Below are 27,356 nucleotides of genomic sequence, written 5' to 3'. Positions count from 1 at the left end.
CGTCAAACAGTCTTATAAGGAATTCCGAATATAAACCAGAAAATCTGCCGCCACAAGCAATGGACAACAAATTTTCAAAGGAGAGTACATTGCACTGTGGAGAGACTAAGTACTAATGATCCTGCAAGCTTACAGAACAATGTTGAAAAACAAAATGAAGGAAAGTACTTGTATCAGAAAAATACTTTTATACCCTTAATTAACCTATATAATTACTGCCACTACATTTGGTGGTTTGCACTGAACAAAAGGAAATCCTCAGCCAAAAAATACAACTTCCAACAACAGCACTATTAGTAGACAACACTAACATTGAGGTCGACGACACACTAATGTTCTATTTCTATCTTGTACCAAATGTTCTCGCAAATCAGTCTATTTCATGATTTTGATACCATGCTGAGAAAATGCCTACTGAACTAGTTCTTAGTTAAAAGATTCAATCATATAAATTAATAATGTGTTATTATATTACATGGATATATAATTGTTTTGGTTCCACTTATTCTGCTACTGGGTCTTTTCAACATAACATTATAACTAACATTTTAATCATTTATTTATTCAACTTTGTTTTACAAGGCTAGCTTACTACAGTACAGTACAGCTGACTTGAAGAGGCCTCCTTAAAAACAATTAAAAAAAATATACTAACAACATTGAAACATAAAGATACAATAAATTAGAAAAATTCATTAAAAAATAAAAAATTAAAGTTCATATAAAAAGACATTGGCACCAAATGTTGCATTTAATTTAATTTTTGTTAATGAGGTTAAATAAAAATTACATCAATAATATTTTTTTTCATTTCCTCAATGTAGAAAAAAACACATGTTGAGCATCATTTGTACCACCACAATAATGTAATATAAAATGCTCATGTTGTTTATAATTGATAAATGCTATTTAATACCAGATGTACCAGTTTTTTATTTACCTCTTTCCATCTACATTTTCAAACATTAAACAAAATTATGTTTTGCTTGCCATAAAGTATGGATGATACAATATTGATGGCTTGTTATAAACTGAACTCTTTGTAGCTTGGAAAGAGTATTGGGGTTATATGAAAACTGGGTGAAATTTCCACAGAATAATTGAACATCTACTGTAGAGATGTATGAATGGAACAGCTTGGTTTACTGTTTTTAATAACACGATAGTAACAAGATTATGAAGCAGCATGTGTAGATCATTATATTAAAATTATTCATATAAAAATGGTTCAAGTCAATTTAAAAAATAATTACTTTAATTTTATGACATAAACAAAAGAATAAATAATTATTTATAAATAAATGTTTTTAGTAAGTATGAATATCTAAATATTTGTATTCAATTATTTATGAATACAGCTAACAATTACTTTTTGGGGAAAAAAGTTTCTGTTGATTTTGTTAAAAATAATGCTATTTCTAACTAAATGTTACTTGAATCATCAGATACAGATTAGGCAAACATCTATAATTCATGTTATTTTTTTAAAACTAAAAATATACCTCTTTTCAATCAATTGGCTAGATTTATGTAAAACTAAAAATAAAATACCTGTCACACATGAAGCATACTTTAAATGTTAATGATTCTAGGTGAAAAGATACTTTTTCCAAATTCCAATAACGTGACATAAAAAACAATATGATTTTGACAGTGACATGACAAATATATGTATGTGATTCATATGATACTTATTTAATTTAACCAACTTTAAATTTGACTTTAAAAAAATATTTTAACTATGCTTTACCTGTAAGGTTTACTTATTTGACCAAACAAAATGGTTCTATTGATGGCTGAAGGGGACAATATACTTCTGTAGTCTCATGGATCTGTCACGACTACTGTGTGTAGATTCAAATACAAGGCTTATTGAGTGCCAATAGTCTTTACATGCTCAGTCTCCAAATAGAATGTTTTAAACATTAAAGTATACAATATCTTATATTGAAGTGGGAAGTCCAGTAACATTGTAGAGTTAAGCTAGTGTCGCCAACAGTTCTGACATCGAGTCAAATAGCTATTCCTAATATAATAATACTTGACGTCTACAATGCAAGTCAAATGTACCTGAATAAATCCAAATCGACAATCTGTGATTCCTCAAGAAAATGAAATCAAGAAATTTGTATGGAGAATGAGAAATTGGTATTCCAAATCCTCCAATAATGATGTTAAAATAAATACCTGGTGTAATGAAATAATTCCTCACTCTAAAATGGTCTCTTGGCTAACTAATTACACCTTAAGAGGTATTCAAGATGCCTGGTGAGTCAGTGAAACATAAAAGAGTAACCCCTTAGGGCAAGACGGTCTTTTTTATAATTTATGTTGTTTTCAACCTGCACTTTAATCCAGTTAGCCATGGTCAGAAAGAGTAAGATTAATATGTCATTTTTTTATCCTGATTAATTAACTTTTGTGTATGTCCACCATTCATAGGGTGCTAGCGGACTGCCAGGTTGGACTGTCAATCAAACTTAAAACAAAACATTATAATGAGCTCATACACGAAAATTTATCATTCACACAAACCATGTAAAATAAACAGAGAATTTAAAAATAAGTTCTAAGCTTTTTAAGCTGCCATAGAAAATCTTCTATAAATGTGTTCAGTTTTAAGTATTTTAAGAATATTATGACTATTTCGTTTTTTTTATGATTTTCCAAATAAGTATAAATCAAATCTTTACAACATTAAATTTAATTTTTTTAAGAAACATTTTATTCGTTACTGGTTGAGCTGGAACTTGATAATGGGCCTAATACATCAAAATGTTACGATTTATATGTTTTTCTATTAAATATATATGGGAATAAATTCTAATATACTATTAATACAATTTGCACACATCAAATTTCCATATTAATAACAGGTTATTATGACATGTAATGGAGTTTGGTTCTGGATGAATGGTTTGTTGATATTGGTTACTTCAACTGGTCAATGATAACTAACTACCGTGACTACTGAATAATGTTGGAAATTCATGCTAGCCTGGGTGATGAAAAACTAGGACATTTTAGGTGCATTAGTAATTGAGAGAAAGTCTAGAATATTTATATTTTTTTCCACAAAAATAAGCTGGTCTGTTGGATGGTTACCATTTGTTTCTTCCAATTCATGAGCACAGAGCTAAAATTTGGAGAGTCTAAAGTGAGAATATTTATATTTTTTCCCACGAAAACAAGCTTGGTCTTTCTTTTTCTTTAGCACAGAGCTAAATTTTCATTTAAATTATATTATTAGTATATTAAACTACTATTAGTCTTAAATTGTCTTGAATCACCATTTTTAATTTATTGTATTACAGTAAAATGTTTATTGAATACAAAATTACTGCACTATATATGAAATTTGGATCAAAATATGTTTATATATTTTTATTTGTACAATAATCACGTCACATAGATATTATGTTCAAAGATCAAAAGCAACGTATGACGCTTAGAGGCATAGATATACACAACTTGCAAATCAATTCAAAAACTAACATCATTAGTCTTAAACTGTCAAATTAAACCAAGGTTTCTTTCCAACAGCAAAAACGGTGATTATGCAGTTCGTCGTCGGAAGAAGGAAGGGTAAAGTTGGGATAATATAGATGAATCTATTCATCTTTATGTCTTGATTGATCTAGATAATGTGCACTTAAGGTCAAGTTGTAGAGGATGCAATAAATGATGCACATATATGAGACAAATTACTATATACAACTATTTACTTGCACATTTACTTTTTCATAATTTATACAAATGTATGATAATGAACAAAGTGTAGAAGAGATTTGTTTAGACAATTAAAACATTCATCCTGGGGCATTAGGGGCAATGAGATACTTTGCAGGGATTAATTAACGTTCATTACAAAACCTGTAAAATGAAGTCTATGTGCAAACCTATGGTCATTCATTTTGGCATGGAAACTAGTACGTATATAGCACTACTAAGTACAAAAGATGGTACGACTAGATATTGTACACCAGACTAGCAAATCAAGCTCTTGTGCTAGTTACAAAGCGATTTTAAAATTAACTTCATCATCAAAACAATAGATAGAAATACACAAACCAAAAGTGGTGTTGGTAGTCATCATGCAGCTTACCTGAATAAACTGACATGTGTCTATGTCGGTTTATCCAGGTAAGCTAGACAAGAAATAGACTGTCAACTCATCACATAAAGATTGAATCTCTTTTTTTTCTTGTTTGTACTAATATATAAAAGACACAATACAAGGAGTTCTTGTCAAAAGTTGAGACTAAAATAGAAATATATTACAATGGTAACTACGTCAATCCGCAGGCAAAACTCAATGTTGATATTTTATAGATGGATGAGATAAGGTAATCTGCATTGTTTGAAAAAAAGTATAATATACAATCTAACAAAATCTGTTCATTTTAATATTAATACTGATTATTAGTATTAGAGATAAATATGCTTGTTCCCATTGCAAACCAGTCACGCTTCAAACTATTTAAATGAATGCTCTGGGGTTTTTTCCACAAATTCAATTTACTCTTCCCTGAAGAATGAATGAAATTAAATTGAAAATTAACTGAGAATAGAATTTACATCTATAGTGTGGTTTATAAGATGAAATTATAGTATAATGCAAAAACAACCTTCCATGTTTTTTAAGCTACTGTTTATTTACTACATAGTAAATATTAAACTGACACATATAAGATATAGATAAACTAATTTAAAATTAAAATAAGGTTCTACACAAAAAACTGTCTCTTACACATTACAAGTAACCAAATAAATTATTGGTCAATATCAATATAACATAAAATAAATATTTGATTAATATTATTAGAATTTCCAAATTTGATACGCAGTCTAAAAAAACTAAAAAAGGTAAGTTATGGATTTTAAATAAATTCATCAACACTGAAATATATATAACAATATATAAATTAATGGTTTTATTTTGTTTTATTTACTTATAAAATGTATGCGACAGAATCAGGTTATTACTTAAGCACTGCTATATTGTAAAATAAATTAATATAAGCTAAGTCTACGAAACGACATTTTAAGTGAGGCTGATAAATTTATACTGCAACCGAGTAAATTTGATTTCAGTAAAATACACACAGATTGTACTAGATTTAACTGTATACAAAACATACCTATAGAAAGAAAATCAGAAGAACCATAACAATATTTCCAGAAACTTCATTTTGATGTAAGATTTTGTATTCATTCAACATTTTGTTACCTTACATTTACAGTAAGGATTTGGCTCAAAATTAACATTAATATAAATGTTGAATTGAAATCCAATTAAACTTTCCACAATATTATTCCCAAGACAATTTTAACTAGGCTTCAGATCTGTTCTATAAAGTGTATTATTATTTATATTAAGAAAATATATAGATTAATCATTATTTTTACTGTGGTATATATATAACAGAATGATACAGTTCAATGTCTACCAATCTGGGTTTAATGCCCATTATTGTTAGTAACATTTATTAACATTTGGTAATTTAAATCATATATCTAGACTAGATAGAATAGAAAGTCTCTGACTACAGTACTCAAAACACATCCTTTTTTAAAATTACTAATTCTAAAAGATTTGTCTAACAGGACACCCTAGTCACTAGTTTGTTTTGAAAAGACTAAACATGTCTTTGTGAAAATGAAACAGTTTCACTTTTCAAGAAATACCTGTATTACAAATGTAGGCGTAAGATCCGCAAATATCTCAGTATAGTCATGTTCATCTCATAGATCCTAAAGGTTTTACATTCCAAACATTATATTCTGATATATTCTAGGTGTTTCAAGAACACACTATAAACAAATACAGATGAGTCTATATCCAAACAGCTTGTAAAATTCAAAATACAAGTATCTCTTCCAATTCACATCACAAAAGGTGTAAATACACAATAATCATTCATAGGATACGACTGTAAAAACTTGCTTGTGCTAATGGAAGACAAAGAGGATATCTGTTGTGTGATGCAGTGATACAATAGATGTAATGAGGTGTGCTTGGTTACATCGGTTACTGCTTAGGATGGGTACAAGCATACCGACAAGGTCATTGTCATTATTTAATATAACGTTATTCAACAAGTGTCTTCATTAACAGATTAGATCCTTTGTGTTTATAAATTAATTATTTTTATGAACACAAATTTGCACAATAGAAAATATATATGTATGTAAACACATTAATATTCAATAAAAAATAATCATTCAATTAAAATCATACAGTAATAACATATACAACAAAATGTAATCTTAATATTTAATTTTGTCATAAATAATTGTCAAAAAAAGTAACTTTTTTATCTCCATAGATTATTTTATAGTATACTCTTTTTATTATCTAATATGTTTTTACAGTTAGACTAAAACACTAGGGACATTGTAGTAATTAAAAAGTTAAAATATTAATGAATTAGCCTATAATCGAGTATTTCCTTTTCAATTTAAAGAAAATTTCTTTCTCGATCAATTTACGATAAAATATTATACAAGATTGATGTTGAATAATGTGCAATTAGATGAGATGATGGGAATATTCAATGTGATAAGCGAGACAACAATACGGGATGGACAAAACATACAGAATGGGATTTATGAGGCAAGTTTCACAAGCTTTAATTATTCTCATCCATAACAAGACAGTGCAAGATTCCAGTCGCCTTCAAACGGCTCATTAATATTCATGAATAAAATTCATTAATATTCATGATTCATTTACTTTTTTTTGTAACCAAAAAAATCCTGGAAAAAATATGAAATTTATACATAAATACGAAAATATCTTTACTGTACATCTAACCCAAAGGCTGAATATATAGCCATAGTGTCACAAACATTAATATAATATAATTAATTGGAAGATAAGAAATATTGAAAGAGATAAGAAATACTGATACAAAATATCAGTTTTTAATTATAAAGGATATAAACCCTTTTAAAAATTGAAAATATTTGTTTATATACCACAGAATGTTGATGCGACACAACTTGCTTCAGGGGACAGTAAACCTATATGAAGCACGTGCCACAATATGATCAGAGAGCCAAACACAAAATACCTTAGTAGATAAATTTACACACTTTGTAGGTAGTCAATAGGTTAAATAAAACTAATTAAGACATGCTGCTGCTGTGACCTAAAATAGAGGGATTGTCTACCAGATAACAGACTTTTTTTTATTTCTATTGATTTGATATAGATACACGGTATTTCAAAAATCTTGTTATTACTTCTTGGTGTAAAGCATGAACAAGTTTATGGATTTGGAGGGAGAAACGAAATGGTTATCTTTATCGATGTAACACTTTTTAAAGTATATCCTATCTATCTCAGGATATCGTGGGCAAAACAGGGTTTTTAAAATTTTTTAAGATCTATGATTTCTTTTTTAATGGGTACGCTAAACATATATTGCATATTAATAGTAAAAAATAGATATCAAAAAGCAGTTCATAATTTCACTTTAGCTGTCAACAGGGACGCAAACGCCCCCCTAGATCTACCCCTGGATATAAATTGTTTTAGAATAATCTATTCTGGAGATTCAATTAAATGTCTTTATTTGGTAAACCTCATGAACGTTTGCCGTGTTTGTCATAGGCAAAGTGAGTGCTGATTTAATGTTGCTGATATAAAGTCAATACATAGGTTATAAAATAATACAGCTGCATTTATCATATGACCAGATACATACACTTCAGAATACAAACACCAAGATGGGTATATAACATGTCAGATTTGGGCAAAACATCCACTATATCAACATAACTCCTTGTCGAAAAACTAGTTTTACTTCCAACAGTAGAAACAAGCCTCATCATTATTCTCATCAAATGTAGGTGACAGTGACTCCTTCATCAAAATATAACAATTTCCCTATTTTTACATATTACCTCATTAATTTAAGGTTTTATTAACATGAAAATAGCTCGTAAAATGTACTTGGAATTTAAAGATCTATCCTCAAAATCCATCTTTTATGATAACAAAAATTAATTTACAAATGGACGAGAGCTTTTAAAACGTAATATATTTTTTTTTTCTTTATATTTCAGCAAATTTCTTCTAATATATTCAATTCATTATGCTTATTAAGACTCAATTGCCGAATGTTGCCTATAAAATTTAATTTTTTCTATGTCTTTTTGATAATGCTTTCAAATTGTAGGTAACTCTACTCAATTTTATTTTACAGTTGTGAGTTACTCTGCCAATGGCTAGTACTGAATCGTAGACATTTGGATTTTAGAAGGCAAGAATGTTATAACCACCAGGCTACGGCTTGACTACATTAAAGGTAAAAATAGTGAAAAACATATAGCAATTTATAATGTGCTCAACAAAAGAATTTTCATTTTCTACAAGGACCTAAATAAACAAACTCACCTTCTTCATTGATCTAGAAATAATCGGACTTCCTTAACTTTTATTAAAATATAAAAAAACATTTAAACAATCCAATTATTGATATAATATGTATCAGGACAAACATACACTAGACTTGGCTATAGACTACTAAAGAGTGATCAGAGACATTATATTAGCAGCAATCTATCAACTGAATAAAACCACATTTCACAATCGAATGATAAATGCAACACAAAAACCACTGGTGGGTACAAACACCATCTGTAAAACTTAAAATTCTACTTTTATATGTCTGAAAATGTTCTGTGGTATGAAGTAAAGGAAGTACTTATGATGGTTTATGCAAGTTCATGGACTTTTTAACAGGTGAAGTCACTGTCATACTGGTATATTCATCAATAATTTGTATTTTTTGTCAAATGTTTGTTTTGGGACCAAGATGATAATAGTTAATTTACAGACAGCCGGTAGTAGTGAGTGAGTCATGCGAATACTACTGTTTCATAAAGTCATTTATACTTATTTTCATATAACATTTTTTATTTTGTATAAGTGTTTCTTGTTTGATTAATTCATTTACAAAAAGAAATTACCTCCTGTGTCCTTAATAACAGAAAAATATGTTTGTGTTCTCTTATTAAGGGGTGTCCCCTGAATATAGGGGAATATCATTAATTCAGGTGTTCCCTAAATAAGGATGTTCCCTGAATAAAGGTATCCAAAAGAAGGGGTTCTACTGTAAAACAACAATTTACAGTAACTTGGGTGGAAAGGTCAATCAATGTAACAGTTTTCATAAATGAAATACAGTAGTTCAAACAAGGTCTGATACATTGCCAAAAATATTTATTTGTTACATAAATGTTTCATTGTTACAATCTAAACTACCCTGAATCCAGAAACCGATTTGATTAAGAGTAACAATTAAAATCATTATCCACTTACTTTTATAAAGTTACACAATTAACATCTATTATGCTACAACTGAAAGTCTTTGTCGACAAACACAAATGCAAACCTATTCGCAGGTAATGTATAACTATCATCCAACAAAAACAAATTGTCAGGAGAAAACGAAATAACAATCAATATAATGATAAAGTGAAACAAATTAGGGTTGGTGAATGGATAAAGGTTAATTGGTGAAAACAGAGATTTCTTTGTCTGGGAAAACCTCAAAGGTTTCATATTTAGTGCCATATATCATTGGGAATACAGATACAATATAACTTTTGTGACAATGAGCAAAGAACCAGAACAAGGGTCAGCATAACCTATCAAAAGATAGATAGATAGAAAAGGTATTACCACAACACAAATACAAACAAAAACTCTAACAAGGATTTCCAGTATCTTAGGGGGTATTGAAGGAACTAATATAGACAACACACGGCCCCACGCATTTTGTGTAACTTTGTGGCTCCAGGACATTTTTTAGAATCATGAACTAGCAAAGTACTTTGGAACCGTTGGAACTATTGCTAATATTAGCGAGCTTTCGGTTGCTAAACATGGACGGAATAAACGGTCACGGTCTGCTAAATTATCGTTTCCCTTGTCTACTGTTCTTAATGAAAGCTCATTATTATGATCACCGGCGCAGAGATTGCAACCACATCAACATCTTTTCAATACGAATATAGCGCAAACCTACAAATGGCAACCCTCTACTCTTGAATGAAACAGTTTTGCGAAACATTCAAAGGGATGATATTAAAACTGATGGAATCTAATTAACAAACTCATTCCTGAGACGTAAGTTAATCAACTTCAGTGGTATCAAGTTTAACGACCTGTCTCCTGAACGCATGATTTAATACAGTACATACAACTGGTTTAAGTAAGGCCATACAATTCTGCTTTTACAATAAAATTGGTTCTATATAGATGAATTGGTCCCATAAGACTTGTTTGTAACAATTTTAAGAGGATTAAGCAGTTTATTAAGAGCTACCTGAAGAGTGAATAAATCTTATATGCAATGTTTCTACTTTAAAAAATATGCCAATGTTAATACTGTACAATTAAATGAATTTTGACAAAAATTATGTTGTAACAAGAAAATTGAGATATTTTAGTTGTAATTTATTTATTAAGTTTATTACTGAAATAAATTAAATTATCATTTAATAATATTCTATATCTATAACCTACTTTATACATCTGGTCATAAAATCTATCAGGAAATTATAGACGAAATCTACAGCAATAATCCATGTTCATACTTAATGAATTTTTAATTAACGATATTAACATCTATTATTTATAATCAAACAGGATGTATGTAGTCTAGTGTGTTCTGAATCGTGTTACAAATAGTCTATTGAAGAACACCGGTGATTTATTCTAAAGGTAATTACACAAGATGTAATACTAATTCGTAGATGGCCTTAGGAAATATCAAAGAAATGAAGATACTCTTATGTAATATTAGTCAACATTGGGATCATCAACAATGGGATTATCAATATTGGGGTGTTTTTAGTTTGAATGGATATACGATGCGTGAAAACCATACAAAAGAGGCATGACATGGCCTCCATGCACAAGTATAGGATATGTGTAAGTCTCTTATATGGACATGTACATGCTTGTGTCTCAATATCCAATTATTATCTGCTTTTTAAAGGGTATATGTAGCTCCTGGCAACAAATCCATCTTTGTACATCCTTGAATTACCTAAATATGTGGTTAAATTAAGTTTTTCATTTAATTTTTCTAAATTGAAAATATAACTTTGAGTAAGCTATTCTAATTTCCTAGGTTATCTTTAAACAAATCAGAAACAGTATCTCTTTATGTGCACATAATGTGAAGGGGAAGCTCAGCAGATAGATGGTAGATGGGAAAAAGCTGTCATCAAATGGAGACTTGAAGATAACAGGGAAGATGTGAGATGGCATTACCCAAGCAATTGGTATATCCTGGATGAGAACACAAAACAGTTTGAGTAAACTTGGAGTGGGCCTTCACTCGAAAATGGCTAATATGACGATGGCTAAAGAAGATAATCATTAACCCAAAGAGCTTGCATATAATTTGAGTGTCATATAAAAGTTACTTACAATTTTAGTTTGATACTGTTTTTCTAAAAGAAATATTACCAAGAATAAGCAGAATGGTAAATCAGATATTACCGGAGTATCCTTAGGTAATGAACACTAATGTATCCATACATATATTATTGGTATTGCATTTTACTGTGTAACTACTGTGAATTTGAGAATACATCTGCATAAAGGTAGTTACATGTACAATTTCATTGATTTTTAAATCCAAGGCAAATGTTCTTAGGACACTAAGAAGATGCCAAATTCAAGGCGTACGTTGTAAGATTTATATCTAGATGACATTTTAAAAGGCTTGCTCTACATGGTACTCTTTGCAGGGAGTAAACAGGTTGATGGTCATACACCTAGCTTTCTGGGAAGAAATATGTTTACTGCTATTAGGAACCAGACACTAATGCGTATTAAAGTGGTATCCATGTTATAAGATAACTTAGTACTAGGTGACACAACAACCAGCTAATAATTTATTTATAAATGCTCAAAAATTACTTTTTATATTGATTTTTATTATTTGTTGCATTTTTATTTAATTATATAACATTTTCATTACTGTAAGTCTGTAAAGTATTTTGTTGTATTTTCTTGAGAAATAAATAAATCAAATGAACTATTGTTCTCTTTTATTAAACTGTACTACATTGAAAAACTGTACGCTTGTACAATGGAGGTATAATACTTTTAATACTAAAAGTGTATACACCTAAAATATAAAGAAAAAAATATATACATTTGTGGGAGACTGGAATTAAATGTTTACAAAATGAATCTGACACAATGACATTTTACCCAATTCCTATACTAAACAAACCCAAAGCTGATTAATTAGTGAAATAGTTAATGATTCACCATGGTGCAGACTGTGGTTAACCATGAAAATCCCAGGGAGGTGTAAATCTTGTTTCCCGACATACGTGCAATGCAAAGAAATCGAGCAATACAAGGACATACTCCTACATACTTGTTTGACCAATCACAAGCAACAGTTTGAATGATCCATCATCTGTGATTGGACAAATCACTTTCGTCCTGATTGCAACCTAGCTTAAAAATGTTAGTCTCACAATTGGAAATGTCTCTACTTTCCTAAAATCCTCCTGAACTCATTACTACATCACTTTACTATATTCACATTTAAACAATGTCTCCATTACGTTTATTAATGTTGTCCTAAAGACAATTCAAAATAAACTCCTGCAATTTATAACATTTTGTCTATAATGCTTTGCATACAATATAACATTAACCTGTCTATGAATGATATATTTAATGTAGCAAATGTGTTACAGTATTTGAACTCTAGTAATGTAAAATAAATATAAACTATAAACTAAGGTTGAAACAAATATAAACTATAAAACTAAGGTTGAAATAATATGTTACCTTTAATGCTTCTTTATATATGAATATCATAGCCGACAAAAGTTACAAATATTTAAGAAAAAAGATCTATATAAAATGGCATGGCATTCCATAGTTTGGCAAAGCTTGTATCTCTCATTTAATTTAATTTTGTTTTCAAAGGATCACTGCTAGTTATTCTATTAAAAAATTCTTTAAAAAAAGGTGAGGCTAACCGTCCACTCTTAACATTTATGAATATCACATAGGAAAAAGTTTACAAAGTTTGCAATTTCTAAGTTGTATATGCAGTATAGTTCTTCACTGCAACTACTTACCATAGTAGATTTGAAATGACAAATTTAGTAGTACAGTAGGTTGTAAAACTATGGATGTTGGTTTGACAGAATTATGATAAGAGCAAGTAAAGGACTTAGGAAAACAATCACAGGATTAAGGTTTAGTAGAAGGTTAATTCCTGATTTCATTAGATGCTAATTTCACTTCAGGTTAACGACGTTTGTCATTATACTATTGTTTATGTATTCATACAAGTTGGATAATTATGTAATTTGATAATGTTAAGGTATGAATAATTGAATAATTATATCATTCATATGAAAACTTTGTTTATCTTAAGCTTTACAATTAATAAATAAGTACACTTAAGTTTAACAACTGTTTATAGTACAATAATCCAATGACGTACAGTATATAGTGATGTGTTTGATTCCTTGGTTATTGAACTAAAAGATTCTGAAGAAACAACATTTAGCAATATCTATTTCTCCATTTTAAAAATTTTTTAATTCTTTGTTTTAAAAATAAAACCATATAATGCATCTAAAAAATCTGTTACAGTTTCTGTAAATTTACTGTGCATTTTTCAAAATATAGTAGAACTAAGGGGACAACTTCAGGCCCAACAAAGTGTCCCATAAATAGAATATAAATAGTATTTAATTAACAACAGTGTCCAGACGAATGGGTTCTATTATATTGGACAATTTGACTTACCAATTGTATATTAAAAAAAGTTTTTCCACATTGTTAGAATACTATAATTGTCATTTAATTCTAAAAAATGTTTTGCGGTGAAAATGCAATAACAAAATACAATACTATTTTAGAATTCAAAGCATCTCATCTATCTGTGTAGCACATCATAAACCAACTTAAGCCAGATTCATTAGTCACTGCTTAAAAGTATCCCATTTAAATAGCCTGTGGGAGAGAGCCATTATCTATATACTATTAATAGTTGACTTAAAAGTTAGAAATCGATGCTAAGGAGCCATGGGCAGTGCTTATCCCTTTCCAATTTTCCAATGGTGAACTGACCTATGACCGTTCTTTACCTTACACAGATGTAATATTCAGGGAATATTTTATTCACTGAGAAAAAAAGTAGTGATCACCTTTGCCATTTACAAATTGTTTTATTTATTTGTTATTTCATACACATACAGGAGCAAGTAACTCACGGATTACAGGATGGATAACTATCATGTTTATAAACTAAGTCGCAACCAAGTTCATCTTAATTAGAAATCATTGTTTTTACATGTCTTTTATACAATATGTCCTCCATTTGACTCTTTGAGGTCTTTTCCATGCACTTACCCAAAATTGGTTGGTGGAGCATAAGTATTTTTGGATTTAAGATTAAGTGGATTAGGAGATTTGAACATAGGATTAGAACCACCTTTTTTTTACAGAACTGTGAAATGAAAATCCAAACCAATTATAAATGACCATGTCGGTAGCATGCTGGTATGGTATCAGATTTATAAAGAGTATTCCTTGACAATATCTAACAAGGATAGCAATACCGTGATTTTAAGTATGGTGTATCAAGTGAATACCATCTTTTGCGTGGGTTTTATTATAGCCACTCTTGTGAGAAAGATACTTAGTACAGCCTAATCATTTGGAATTCACTGTAAGTTAATAATTAGGAGATAGTAATTGAATTTGATACAAACAAAACGTAAAAGAAAGAAAACACAAGAAATTGGTGTTATTAACCTTAGAACAAATATGATTGCTTTCCATTTAGTACTATTAAGTGTAAACATCAATTAAAATTGTCGATCGTCGATTCATTCATTCGACTTGGCCATAGATAAATGAACTAGGTTTTTTTTTTAATAATTAAACAGGTCACTAAATTATAGAGTACAAATATTGGAAAATGTAAGCATGGTAGCTAATGTATAGATAGCAATCAATCTTACCTATAATGCCAATGTTTGTTTTGTGATTATGAAACCTGATGTTAATCATCTTTAATGTTCAAAATCCAACAACCTCTATATGTTAATAAGCTATGCTTTTTATGTACATCCATTATTAAATTAGTAATGTAACATTTCTATGCATGTACATTTTATGTGTTTTATGTATTTTTTATGTATTTTGATATTTTACTAATCAATTATTATCAATACAGTAATTTATATTTAGCAGTCTACAGGTTCTTAGGTTTGTCTTTTGTAAATGCAATATTATTTATCATTTTACATTGGTGAACATTACTAATTGTACATAGTTAATGTCGTTTCTTTTTCTATTTTCATTTATTTATTGTTTGTAATAATTATTAATTTGTTAAAGAATCTTCAGCCATTAATTATACTGTAAATGTATTATAAACGATGACTAAACTAAATGTGAAACTAAATTATGTTAGGCTTGAGTAACTTTACTTTTCTAAATGATATCAGGAATCAAAGGTAATGTTACACACATGACCCCATAATATTATATTTTATCTGGGTATAGTGCCATTACTAATACAATGTCATGAAAATAGGCAGAACAAGTTTAAAAATCATTTTCCTTCTTTAGATCAACTGATGCATATTTTGACACCAAGAAACAAATAAAATTGATCCAATTCTTTTTTTAATGAGTTCCACCACACCATTTAATTATTCGTTTTATCAACCAATAAAAAAAAATGATGGGACACTAAAAATAAATGAGGTCAATGCCCTGGCCTCACAAATGTAATAACCAATATGTTTACAGTACTGTACTCGAAACAAACATAATTATGTATTCATACTTAAATTGAAAATGCAAATTTTAAGCAAATGACTGACCTCATTCAAAATGTATAAGTACCAATTCAATAATAAATATAAATGAGTCTGTATACTATTTGCAAATAAGCATTATGTATTGATTTACTTATTCAATAATTTATAGGCCTAACAGTTGATACAATACAGTAAAATTAAGGGATTCTACAAAGGGTCCCTTGAATAGGGGTTGGCCGTAGAGACATAAGACATAAATTATATTGCCCCTGAAAAGTTTCCCCTAAATAATGGTGTTCCCTGAAAAGGGGTGTCCCCTGAATAGGGGTGTAACAAAGGAAGGGTTTTATTGTAATAAATAATCATAATCAAAAGATTATAAGGTATACTGATTAATACTGAAATACAAAAGGTTTTCTTTATTGCCACTAAATTGAATAAATTGTAAACGTAAAAGCACTGATGAAATTAATTTATCTTGATTGAAAAATGATAGTTAGTCTGAGTGAATAATAATGAAAGATATTAACACCAAGCAACAGACTGCACTGATGGAGACCAATCGCCTGGTATTCATTTAGCAAGATACATCACAGTAATTAACCAAGTGATGAATGAATACTGATATTATTACAGTCTATACTTTGATGTAAACAACAACTGAACTAATATCTGTATTCATGCGATAGTGCTCTGCTCTCCTTGTGTGTTCTCTAAACATGAATCTAAGAGGTCCTCATAAAGTTGACATCAAAACTATTTGTAAAGGAATATGCCATAATAGCAACAAATATGTCCTTAATATATATTCTGTTGTGGTTATTTAAAGGAGGGAGTAAAAAATAAATAAAAATGAAAAATGCAAGAAAAAATAGAATAAAATTAGATAGACTCTCGACCTACTTAAAGATGTATAAGTACCTACAATTTCACACAATTTACTTTCGACATGCTATCCTTAATACTTTATGTAATAATGATGTACAAAAATGTATAACATTACATTTTCAGGTTGATTTGAAGCATGAATTGTCACTTTCTAAAACAATATAGTGCAAATGGGCACACTGTAAAAACAATGTAGTCCAACATGACAATTGTTCATGTACTCCAACAGGGATGAAGTTACACAACATTACTATAAATCAGAATCTAGATATACTTAAAGGTGGGATACGGTTCATTGGTCAAACCATGGCAACCAGTACAGTTGTTTTCAGTAACTTTGCTACTGCTATAGAATAAACTAATAAATTAATAATCTTTTTAAAAATGTATTTGAGAAGTATGATTTTGGGGTACTTTTGATGTAGATAACTTTGAAATTCTTCTGGTGATATACAGCGTACACCTCTACTAAAAATACAAGTTTCTGCATCATTATTTTGGGTTTTGTATATAAATACCTACCGCTAATATCCTTGCCTACAGTGAGAGGGCACATGTTCGAATCCCATCAGACGTTTTTTTAATTTATTTTTTTTCATTCTGCAAACTTTTATTTTAAAATAATCTAGACAGTTTTTTATCATTAATTATTAAATTAGGTAAAATAAATGTTCCACATACCTTAGCTCGAGATTCAAATTCTTCATGCCTTTTATGCAAAGATTTCGCTTTATTTAATGATTTCCCAATACCAGTGTGTTTACTAAGGAATACTTCACCATAGTCATCTAACCAACATAAAACCTGGAGAGAAAATAAACAATAATATGGACATTATTGTGTACAGAGAAAAGAGGGCAGCAAACAGGTTTATTAATTTATTTTAATTTGAAACTTTATTGCTAATGTTTAGGTTTTAATCTAGAGGTTCATTTCCCATTCTGAACTACAGTATTGTTAAATCAATTCACTAGCTAGACATCCTTTTTGGTTTAGAAAGCGTGAGATGTTCCTTATGTTATCATTAGGCTGAGACACATGTTTCATGATATAAATAAATGATCTATAAAAGCAACTTAAAATTAGATTTCCTACTACAGTACTTGATTATGTAATCATCATAATGAGATATTTATAATGACAAACTAAAGCACTGAAATATTGAAACCCTATTAATTGTACTTTCATTACCATAGTATTATATATATATATATATATATATGTTTTCTGCAAAATAACATACAAAATTATTGAAATATGGTTAAACGTACTTCACTGAGAATTCAGTGCTAATGTTCATGTAATGCTCACCTTATGGCGCTAATTCACAGTTAAAAGGTTAAATTACCATAATTAGTCAATATTACTTACATACTGTATTCCCAAAAACATTTTATTATATTCCATACCTAATAGTTACCCGATAGTAGCTTTTCCCTTAATGTACTATGACCTATTTTATATGTTTCTCGTTTCTAAGTAAATAGCCTATGTTGTCTACAGAAAATAATCACATCAGACAGATACAGCTTCACATTAAATTTCAGTAAATTAAATCAGTGAGTTTAGACTTTAAGCTGGAAATTAAAATGACCGTCAGCACACACGACCACACTTGAATTTATGTTTGTTATTTGGATAAATGACTTTTATCATTCAAGATAAATGATCATGTTTGAGATAAGTATTTCCTATAAATTTTTCATCATGTTTTTCTTCTTAATAAATTTAAATTAAATGTCTAACCTTTAGCCGTTTCAAATTGATTATGCGTCTTATAGAGAATAAAGTTTGTATTACAGACAGGCACATATGGTATATCTTAGGCTGCATCGTGGGGTCTTGATGATAAACATCAAATATACAGGTTTTGGTTTGATGTCGATCGTGCGATTGGAAATTAAACAACTTCCCAGGTCTCGTATTTATTTTATAGTTTGTAGTTAAGTTTTCAACTTGAGACAAACCAACCATTAAATGTGATTTGATTATAAGTAACAATGCTGATGACATCCTACTGTATACAGGGCCGTAGTCTTGTGATTTAAAGTGATATGGTTGTGAGAGAGGAAAGCAAATGCTAGGTGGCAGCCCATGGCTACCGTTCGTGTATCATTAATGTATGATCGCCCCCTGAAAAATTGCATCAATAATATTTGCATTTTTTAGATGCATTTTAATGTCATTCTTATTGGGGAATCTCATTACTTATTGACACGATAGGATGATTAGTCTGGTCATTTTTAATGGGTGTGTCTTTTCAAAAAGTGGTTGAAACCTGACCAACCGTACTATTGTCTACATGCCTGGTAACGTATACTTACTTAAGGTAGGGTGAGGTACACATTATTTTACTTTTTTATTTACAAAATGTTTCTGAAATAAGGTGTACCAAGTTAAAAGACATATATGAAAGGATTCCCATTACAAACAAAATCTTGATCTACTTTTAACTAAGTGTATATTATTTGATAATCAAAAACACAACCAAAAAAAAATGTGATATTTGACCTACCTCTTCAGCATCCTGCTTGAACAGAAGCAACTGCAACTGTTGTTGAAACAGAGTTTTACGATTTTGCCACATCTCGTCTAAGTGTCTATGGTTATCAAGAATTTCATGCACTACGTCCAGAACATGAGTCGCCGACTTGGAGTAATCAGCTTGGGCAGTAACGGAATCCTCACTTTCCTCACTAACAGGCTGTTGTAATGCATCTAGTAAAGATTTACCATCTGCACAAACCTAAAATGACAATAGAAACAGCGCCCTCAATACCCAAGTTATTTTCAATTACTTTTAGTGTAAAGTCTTTAACGTTAATCCTACATCTTCCTGTGCTATATTTATCTTTTTATATGATGTATGATATTTAAATTTTGATCCCTTGAAATATGTGTCCATGATCAGCTTAGCACCTTTTAATATTAATGTTTATTTGATGTGATTGGGATGGTGATAAGGATTTATCTTATGTAGATATATTGATAAGACTAATGGCAAAAGTAACTGCAGGGACTATAGCACTGATTAACAACCTGGTTTTATACGTAATATACTGCCATTAAAATTCATATGAAATTTAAATCATCAAAATATTAAGCTGGTGGACTCAAAATGCAGACAAATCCTTCCAAATATGTGCACAAAATCCTATACCAAGCAATTTAATGCAACAAATACACTTCCCATGCAATTTTAAGTATTGATCTTGCTCTGACCAAATAAAATGGACAGTGAGTTTTGATTTACTTACTAAATAAAAACCAAAATATTTGCATTAAATGGCTTGGCTTGTTGTTGATGTCAATTTTGCATTACAATTACATGGTTTCATTAAAATATTTATTTAAAAAAAACAATTATATTTTTAAAGAAATTGCACAGTCATAAAATATACTGACAACAGAAACACATAAATCTAATAAATAAAAAGGAGAAAAGGTGTTTAATACTTTAAAGGATTATTAAATCATAAACTGATTTGATCAAAATAAACTGAAAATAAAAGTAGGAATCTGAAATAAAAACAAAAGAACATAAAAATTGGCTCATAGAAAAAAAAAAAAAGATAAACAATTCAAGTTAGAACAAGTTAGACAATAAGGTAACATTTGTTGTTCTTTAACACCACTACTGTTTTGGTTTTACCCATTCAGAGAAACAATTGCACAAACAAAACAAATAAAGTATAGAAAATTCCAGCAAACTACAACACAGGTACAATTTCCCTCTGCTTTTGCCAAAATAGTTTACAAATTACCGTACAAAGCATCTGTAAAAAGGATTAAATTATTGAGAAAAAAAAAGAAACAAAGCAATATCACCAACATAAATAAATTTTAAGACTAAATACAAAGACTATATGTAAAAAAACAGAATTATGATAGGGATGGTGTTTAAATCAACTAAAGGTAATTTTTAACACACTTTTTAACTGAATCAAATCATATTGCAAAAGTTGCTCATGCATGACAGACGGAAAAAAACAGAGATTCTTTTATTTTTTGAGTTCAAATAAAAAATAAAACTTACTATAAAACATATCTATCTATCTTAAATTAATCTTACATTTTCAAATAATTGTTAACATAAAAATAAAACAATTTAACAAAACCAATATAAATGGTACCATATGTACTTAACATAATGTACCACATTAAAATTTTACTTCACGATATAAAATACAAAATTAATTAATTCAGAACATGCTAAAAAATTGAAAATAAAAATCAAAGCATCACATGCATGCGCTGCACAGGCTTCAAACGCACATGCTTATCAGATCATAAAGTTATGCAGAGGAGTTCATGAATAATCAATAAAGTATGATGAATATTCATTAAAGCTGACAAGAAAATAGGCTTTATATATATACACATGCTCAAGTATATTAAAACTATATAATGCATGATTATGAAAATCTTGTATGCATACATAATCATCTCATGAATAACAAAATGATATGCATACATTATCTCATGAATACTAAATTATGTATGCATGAATATTCAATAAAAGCTGATGAATAATAAAGATGTATAGAGGGCGCTACCTGTAACTGCTGCAGTTTATTTAACATGTGTTGTCCATGGGTTCGAAGCTAGAAGGTGCAAGAGTGATTGAGTAGGAAGTGAAAAAAAGAGAGTGAAGGAACAGATACAAAATATCAAACATGGTTATATTCAAGTTTAAATGACATCAGACATACTTTTATTGTTATGTTCAAATGGTATCACACAAATTTGAATTCCAGGGCTGAAAATTAACAATGGCCGCTAGCCTGGTTAGCCAATTAATTGATAATACAGTCTATAAGTGGTCTGGCTTGTGAGCAAAATTCAAAGGTTAATTTTAGCCGTTAGACATTAAAACATATACAGGATGTGATTTCAGTTAATTCTATTCTTGATCTAACCTTATTAATAATGTGTGCAAACCTTTTTAATTCAAAACAATATGAGAAACAATGTATGTTTTACTACTTTCAGAATTAAAGCTTATTTTCAGCCCTGGTATTGCTTGAAATGGTATCGAACAAAACTGTACTCATGTTGAAATGATACAACAGAAACATTTGTATTGTAGTAAGAGATTGTACAAACATGAATTCAAATCATTGATACCAAAACTTTTGTATAATAGTAGTTTCAAAAACATGCATAAATTGTAGATTATCAAACTGAAAAGCCATCAGATATGAAAAAAGAGTAATCTATATTACTGTATCAGTCACATAATATAAATTTCAAAAACCACTTGCATTAATGTAGTAGATATGCTCATTCGGAAATACGCACTCAAGTAATTTTCATATTAACTTGCAGAACAAGATATATATATATTAGTGCTTTCATATTTAATTTGATTATACAATTGTAAATGTAAAACAATAGCATAATAAGCAAAAATGCTATACAACTGTAAGCTTAAGCAAATTCTGTAACTAAGTATAGCTAACTTATTAAATATTAACAAAGCATGTATTATGTTTGCAATAACAGTAGAGGAAAAAAAAGTATGTCATATTGTACACACTGTATAAATACAACTGTTTGCTGTAAATGCATATAATTGAAATGTTGATTTTTTTGGGGCAAATGTATATAGCTTCAAATGCTTTTGGAGTCACACTCCACTGATGAAGTCACATTTTGCTTTAAAAAGGAAGGCAAACAAAGTTTGTAGAAATTTGAATTGTCAGAGGATTTGAAATGCACACAAAATAAAATGAAAAAACCATCATGAATGTTTAGAAATATGGTTAACATCAAAGAAATGTTTATTAATATCTTTGGTATGTGTCAAGGTGGGTAGGAAATAAGTAGAATCTTTTGGGGAAAAAATATAAAAAATTCAATAGAAATCCACCAATAAAATGTGTAAAAGGTAATATTGAATACAGTTACAATTTGTTATATGGTATGATATATAAAGTAAATCTTTCTAAATAACTAAAACAACATAAAAGTAATGTGTACATACCTCAGCATAACTATGGTTTATATTTTCCTGTAGGCGTTGGTGAGAAAGTAGGGCAGATTCTAATTCCTCAATCTTAGTTGGAAGCGGTGAACCCTGACCTCTGCACTTAGTTGCCCATCCCCATACATGCGATAAATACTACAAGATTTAAAAGTAATTCCAAAATCAATTATGACTATTCCACTTTTTTGACAGGGTTCCACTTGATGAGAAAAGGTTAATAAAATATATATATAGCTATATAATTTGTTGAAGATGATGATCTCATTCCAATCACCTTGCTTGGTAACATTGATAATTTAAATATCCTGGTAGAATACAAAAAGTTTGCTCTTTGCAAAGAACAGATAACAATCAGTACTTAAAAAACAACATGCGACTAATCCATTTAAATATCAATGGTAAGGTAGAAATCAGTAATGAAAATCGTTACATTTATCCAAATTTACAGTGAATGACGATTCTATTAATTTGGTGCAAAGCAGGTGTTGTGTACGGATTGCTTTGTATTTACAAAGAAAAATATTCAGAACAATGTATTTCTAGCAAATAGCAAATCGAGTCACGACTCAAACCACCAGACACTGAATCAGATAAAAACATTGCCCCGCAACTTACAAAATGGACTAGCCAATCAGGAGTCAGTTTGTCAAAACGAGGTCGTAAATGAGGTGACAATTGTAGGAATTAAATATTTTGCATCTAGTCTCCATTTACTCTTCATTGCTAGTTATATCAATCAGAGTTGTTGAAGTGACCAATTCTTTTATATTTCTGAACTTCAATCTCAAATGTTTTTTCCCCTCTTTTAAAAGACTGTACATAGCCAACTAGTCTCCATTCGTTTATTAATCTTAAAGTATAACTTACAATTGTACTATAAATGAGCTTATAATTGGATCATAGTAATGCCACTTTTTCTCCCAAATGGAGCCTCTTTTGTGCATAAATACCCATTATCTTTGGAGTTAATCTAAAATAATTAATATTCTGAAGAACTTTCAATATTTTTTCTATCAGCAGATGACAAGAGTAAAAATGACAAATGGGTCTAACCTAGTTTTAGTCACATTACGATAGACGATTGATAAAAACGGGAAATAATTTCAAGATATTTTAAATTACTTCTGTCTATCGTTCTTTCACTTAATCACAAACTGTACCTCACAAAGAGTCATTTAACTTGAGTACTTGAGAAATATTTGATTAAATAAAGTATACTTATATGAATTTGTTTGATTTGATCTTTAATTAATGATGAATTTGTGTTCCCATCTGTGTTATAAATCCACTCGCTTTTCAGAAAATCAGTGTGGTACTGATGTGTGTACGCTAAGTGAACAAATTGTTCACAGAGAGCGTAAAGTGGATTTCACAATTGAAAAAAATGTAAAATTCTAGAAAACATGACGCTTTAATAAAGAAAACGAAACAAATAATAAGAGTATTGTTCGTGAGTTGATTTCAATTTAACAAGGAGAAGCTGAGTTGAATAGGACAGTAAAGCTTTCAATGAATTAATATTTTCTCTGAATGAACAAAAACATTCATTATTTTTTTATATTACATAGCCTATGTAAATATATAATAATTCATTCATTCATAGTTTAGGTTACAGGGTAGCCCAAGTGGTTTAGGACACTTGACTTTCATACAGAAAGACCCAGGTTAAATTCTTGATATTAGGAAAAACTCATAGTTTACTCAGCAGGTTTAAAAATACTAAAGAGGATAAGGTGGCATGGAAAGGACTGAACTCCCTATATGCTAAGGCTTAGTACAATGAACTCCTACAAGTTCATTCTCATTCATTCCCATTGTTAGGTGTGCTTGGTGGGTTGTTTTTCTTTTTGTTTCTGTTTGTCTGAATACTGGGCCCTCTGGGAGAACAGTCCTTGTATAAAGAGGTTCTCCAGTATAAAGAAGAATTATTTTTCTAACTAATTTCAGAATGAATATAAGACTCAGACCTTTTTATATCAAAATATTAAAATTCTGTCATGTTTTATAATATAATTCATTGAATTGAAGAAAAATTGTTTAAAATTTAAACCAAACCTCTTCAGCTTTGCTATGGAATATAACAGACATCTCCAACAACTTGGCCCTCTCATCCAATGCTTTGGAGAATGCTCTCCATTCTTTTTGTAACTGGTCAGCTCTGGTCTGGATGTCATCCTTGGCATAGTGACCACTTCCAACTAGATGTCTGGATACGGTCAGAATATTGTTGATGTCTTGATGCATGGACTAATAAAAAGATATTAAAATGTTTAAAAAGTCATACAAATTTGGTTATATCTTGAGAAAAACCTCCTATATACTATATATAAATCAAATACAGTCGACTCTCCCAATACTAGAATCTATGGAAACCGCAAACTTTACACAATTTTCTTGAAGTTCAAAAGATCCTATTAGACACACATTCAGAAAAATAAAAATAATGTACAATTAAATATAGCGCAAAATGAACAATCAACAGAATTTCTGGAAAACCAGATATATAGGCAAATTAGTGTTTCTGGTATAAATTGAATGTCAATAGTTTTAGAAAAACAAAATTTGAAAACGAGTCAAACCTTGACTTTGTTTGCAAAGTGTTCATGCTCTTGATGTAGTTCAGCGGACATTTCCGCAGAGTTTCCGATGTCTGTGTGGTTTACGAGAAATAAATCCTGGTTATGCTGTAAATTGTCTAACATCTACATTTATAAGAAGAAAAAAACAACTCACATATTAAATCGTTTCTAGATTAATTCAAATACTTTTTTTTTTAACAGATTGCAAGTATATAAATATTGTATGATATAAATATATGAGCAATTTATGACAAGAGGGTAATTGAAAACATAAATAAGATAGTTTATGAATCTTTAATGATATATTAAAATTAAAGTGTATATACTGTGACTCGGGTATAAACTCCTATACATCTACTAATCAGAAATAAAACTGAAATACTGCAGAACCTCTATTAAGGGGACATCTTCGGGACGCCAAGGCTGTAGCGGAAGTTTAAAAACAGATGAGGCAAAGATGCTTTAAATATAATTATTAATATAAAATATGACAATTTGTGCTGAGAAATTGGGGTGGGTGGTGAAAATTTCAGACGAGGCGAGCTCCTCGTCTGCCGCATGCTGGCTATGGCCCTGGACCCATAAAGCATTCTCTGGGGTGTCCACTGAATAAGATGTTCCCCTGTATAGGGGTTCCCCTAAATAGGGATTGTTTAAAAAAAAATATATTGCCCCTTGTTTATTTCACAGGAAAGTGTCCATTAAATAGGAGTATCCACTGAATACAAAGATATATTCTAATAAATATTGTACTCCTGACCTCGGAGGTGTCCTGTTCAAAGAGTCTCATCTGAAGAACTTGATCTAGCTTCAACTTCTTAAGATGCCAAACATGATGCAGATGCTGCCGTCTTACTCCGATACTATCCATCAAATTCATAATCGATGGATTCATACTCTGAAAATCTGGATTTGTCATGCTAGGTGGACCTCCGTAACTCCCGCAACTACTTCCGTAACCACTGTCTGTGGTGCTCTCCTCGGAGGAAAGCCCACATATTCTTCGTAGCACACGATGTCCATCCTGATTGATTCGATCAATCGGAATGTTGTAAATCTCCTTGCGAAGATTTGTGTGGTCTTCAATCATTCTTTGCGTTCCGTAAATATCATTCGCCGGATTCTTTGCACTCATTTCAATTCGCAGCTTTTCCATTTGATCCATAAGATTAATAGCACGAGAGAGAAAATCTTCAATAGTCTAAAAAAAAATACATTTACAGGCTTTAAAAATACATATTTATATGCTTAATATATTTACTTTTTAAAATTAAAAATTAATTTTACTTCCTTTTTGACATCAATAAAGTTGGAAAATTTGGAAGACATTAAGTACAGGATCTTGGGATGAATAGGATGCTGGTACTTAACATAGAGGGCAGCAACAAAATATTTGTTATCACCTTTGTGTTTGTTTTGTTAGCAAATATTGCTGTTCATCTCTACAGACTAACATAAGAGTATCAGTAAACAAACAAAAAAACAACAAATTAGTTTGGTCCTACTTGTATAAATAACAATATTACGTAACCTTCTATTTTGTGATACATTTTATTTATTTTTTTTTTAATGAAAATACTTTTTTGACATGGAAAGAAAATGGCATAGCACCCTCTATTGTGTAAAAATGGGATATAGTAGAACATGAAAAGGGGTTCAAAGATGAAGTAAGTCATAATTTCCAATTTCTGCAGGATGAAATACTTTTATCACAGCTTCTGCAAGATTGATTGTGAGGATGGTAAACATGGATCGTGATGTTTTTTGGGTATCTATGCTACTTACAAGCCTTAATTCAATCCATTCCTCATGATCATATGCCAATAGTCCTTCCAAATCACTCGTGAGCTGTGAAATGTCTATTGCCTTCAGTAATCCATCCAGAGATATCATGTGTGTCTAAGCAAAAATATAAACATTTTAAATGAAACTCAAGCAAGGCTAATAATTACCCCTTCCAACAGTTCCAAATTATAGGATGGATAAACTATATCATGTTTATAAACTCATTTGAGGCTAAGAAAGTGAAGTTGTTTTACAGTCATGAATTATAACCCTAG

General features: G+C 29.9%; 1 protein-coding gene across 3 annotated transcripts in view; it reads right to left on the bottom strand.

Moving 5' to 3' along the window:
* LOC144842301 (kalirin-like) overlaps nt 1-27,356 on the bottom strand; it is a 139,030-nt gene that overhangs the window by 85,490 nt on the left and 26,184 nt on the right. For 2 of the 3 annotated variants that reach the window (XM_078698737.1, XM_078698754.1), the window contains exons 6-13: nt 27,082-27,195; nt 26,057-26,497; nt 25,297-25,419; nt 24,773-24,964; nt 22,715-22,852; nt 21,285-21,332; nt 19,244-19,474; nt 17,410-17,532 (exon numbers count right to left, since the gene is read on the bottom strand). In XM_078698737.1, coding sequence (XP_078554863.1) covers nt 17,410-17,532; nt 19,244-19,474; nt 21,285-21,332; nt 22,715-22,852; nt 24,773-24,964; nt 25,297-25,419; nt 26,057-26,497; nt 27,082-27,195 — 1,410 coding nt within the window. The remainder of the gene's footprint in view (nt 1-17,409; nt 17,533-19,243; nt 19,475-21,284; nt 21,333-22,714; nt 22,853-24,772; nt 24,965-25,296; nt 25,420-26,056; nt 26,498-27,081; nt 27,196-27,356) is intronic. The other variant, XM_078698746.1, reaches the window with a different exon arrangement.

The sequence above is a fragment of the Antedon bifida genome, chromosome 1, assembly GCF_963402885.1.
Source record: "Antedon bifida chromosome 1, ecAntBifi1.1, whole genome shotgun sequence".
NCBI lineage: Eukaryota > Metazoa > Echinodermata > Crinoidea > Comatulida > Antedonidae > Antedon > Antedon bifida.
Note: the sequence above shows the minus strand (reverse complement) of the source record. Positions and strands in the feature narration are given on the sequence as shown.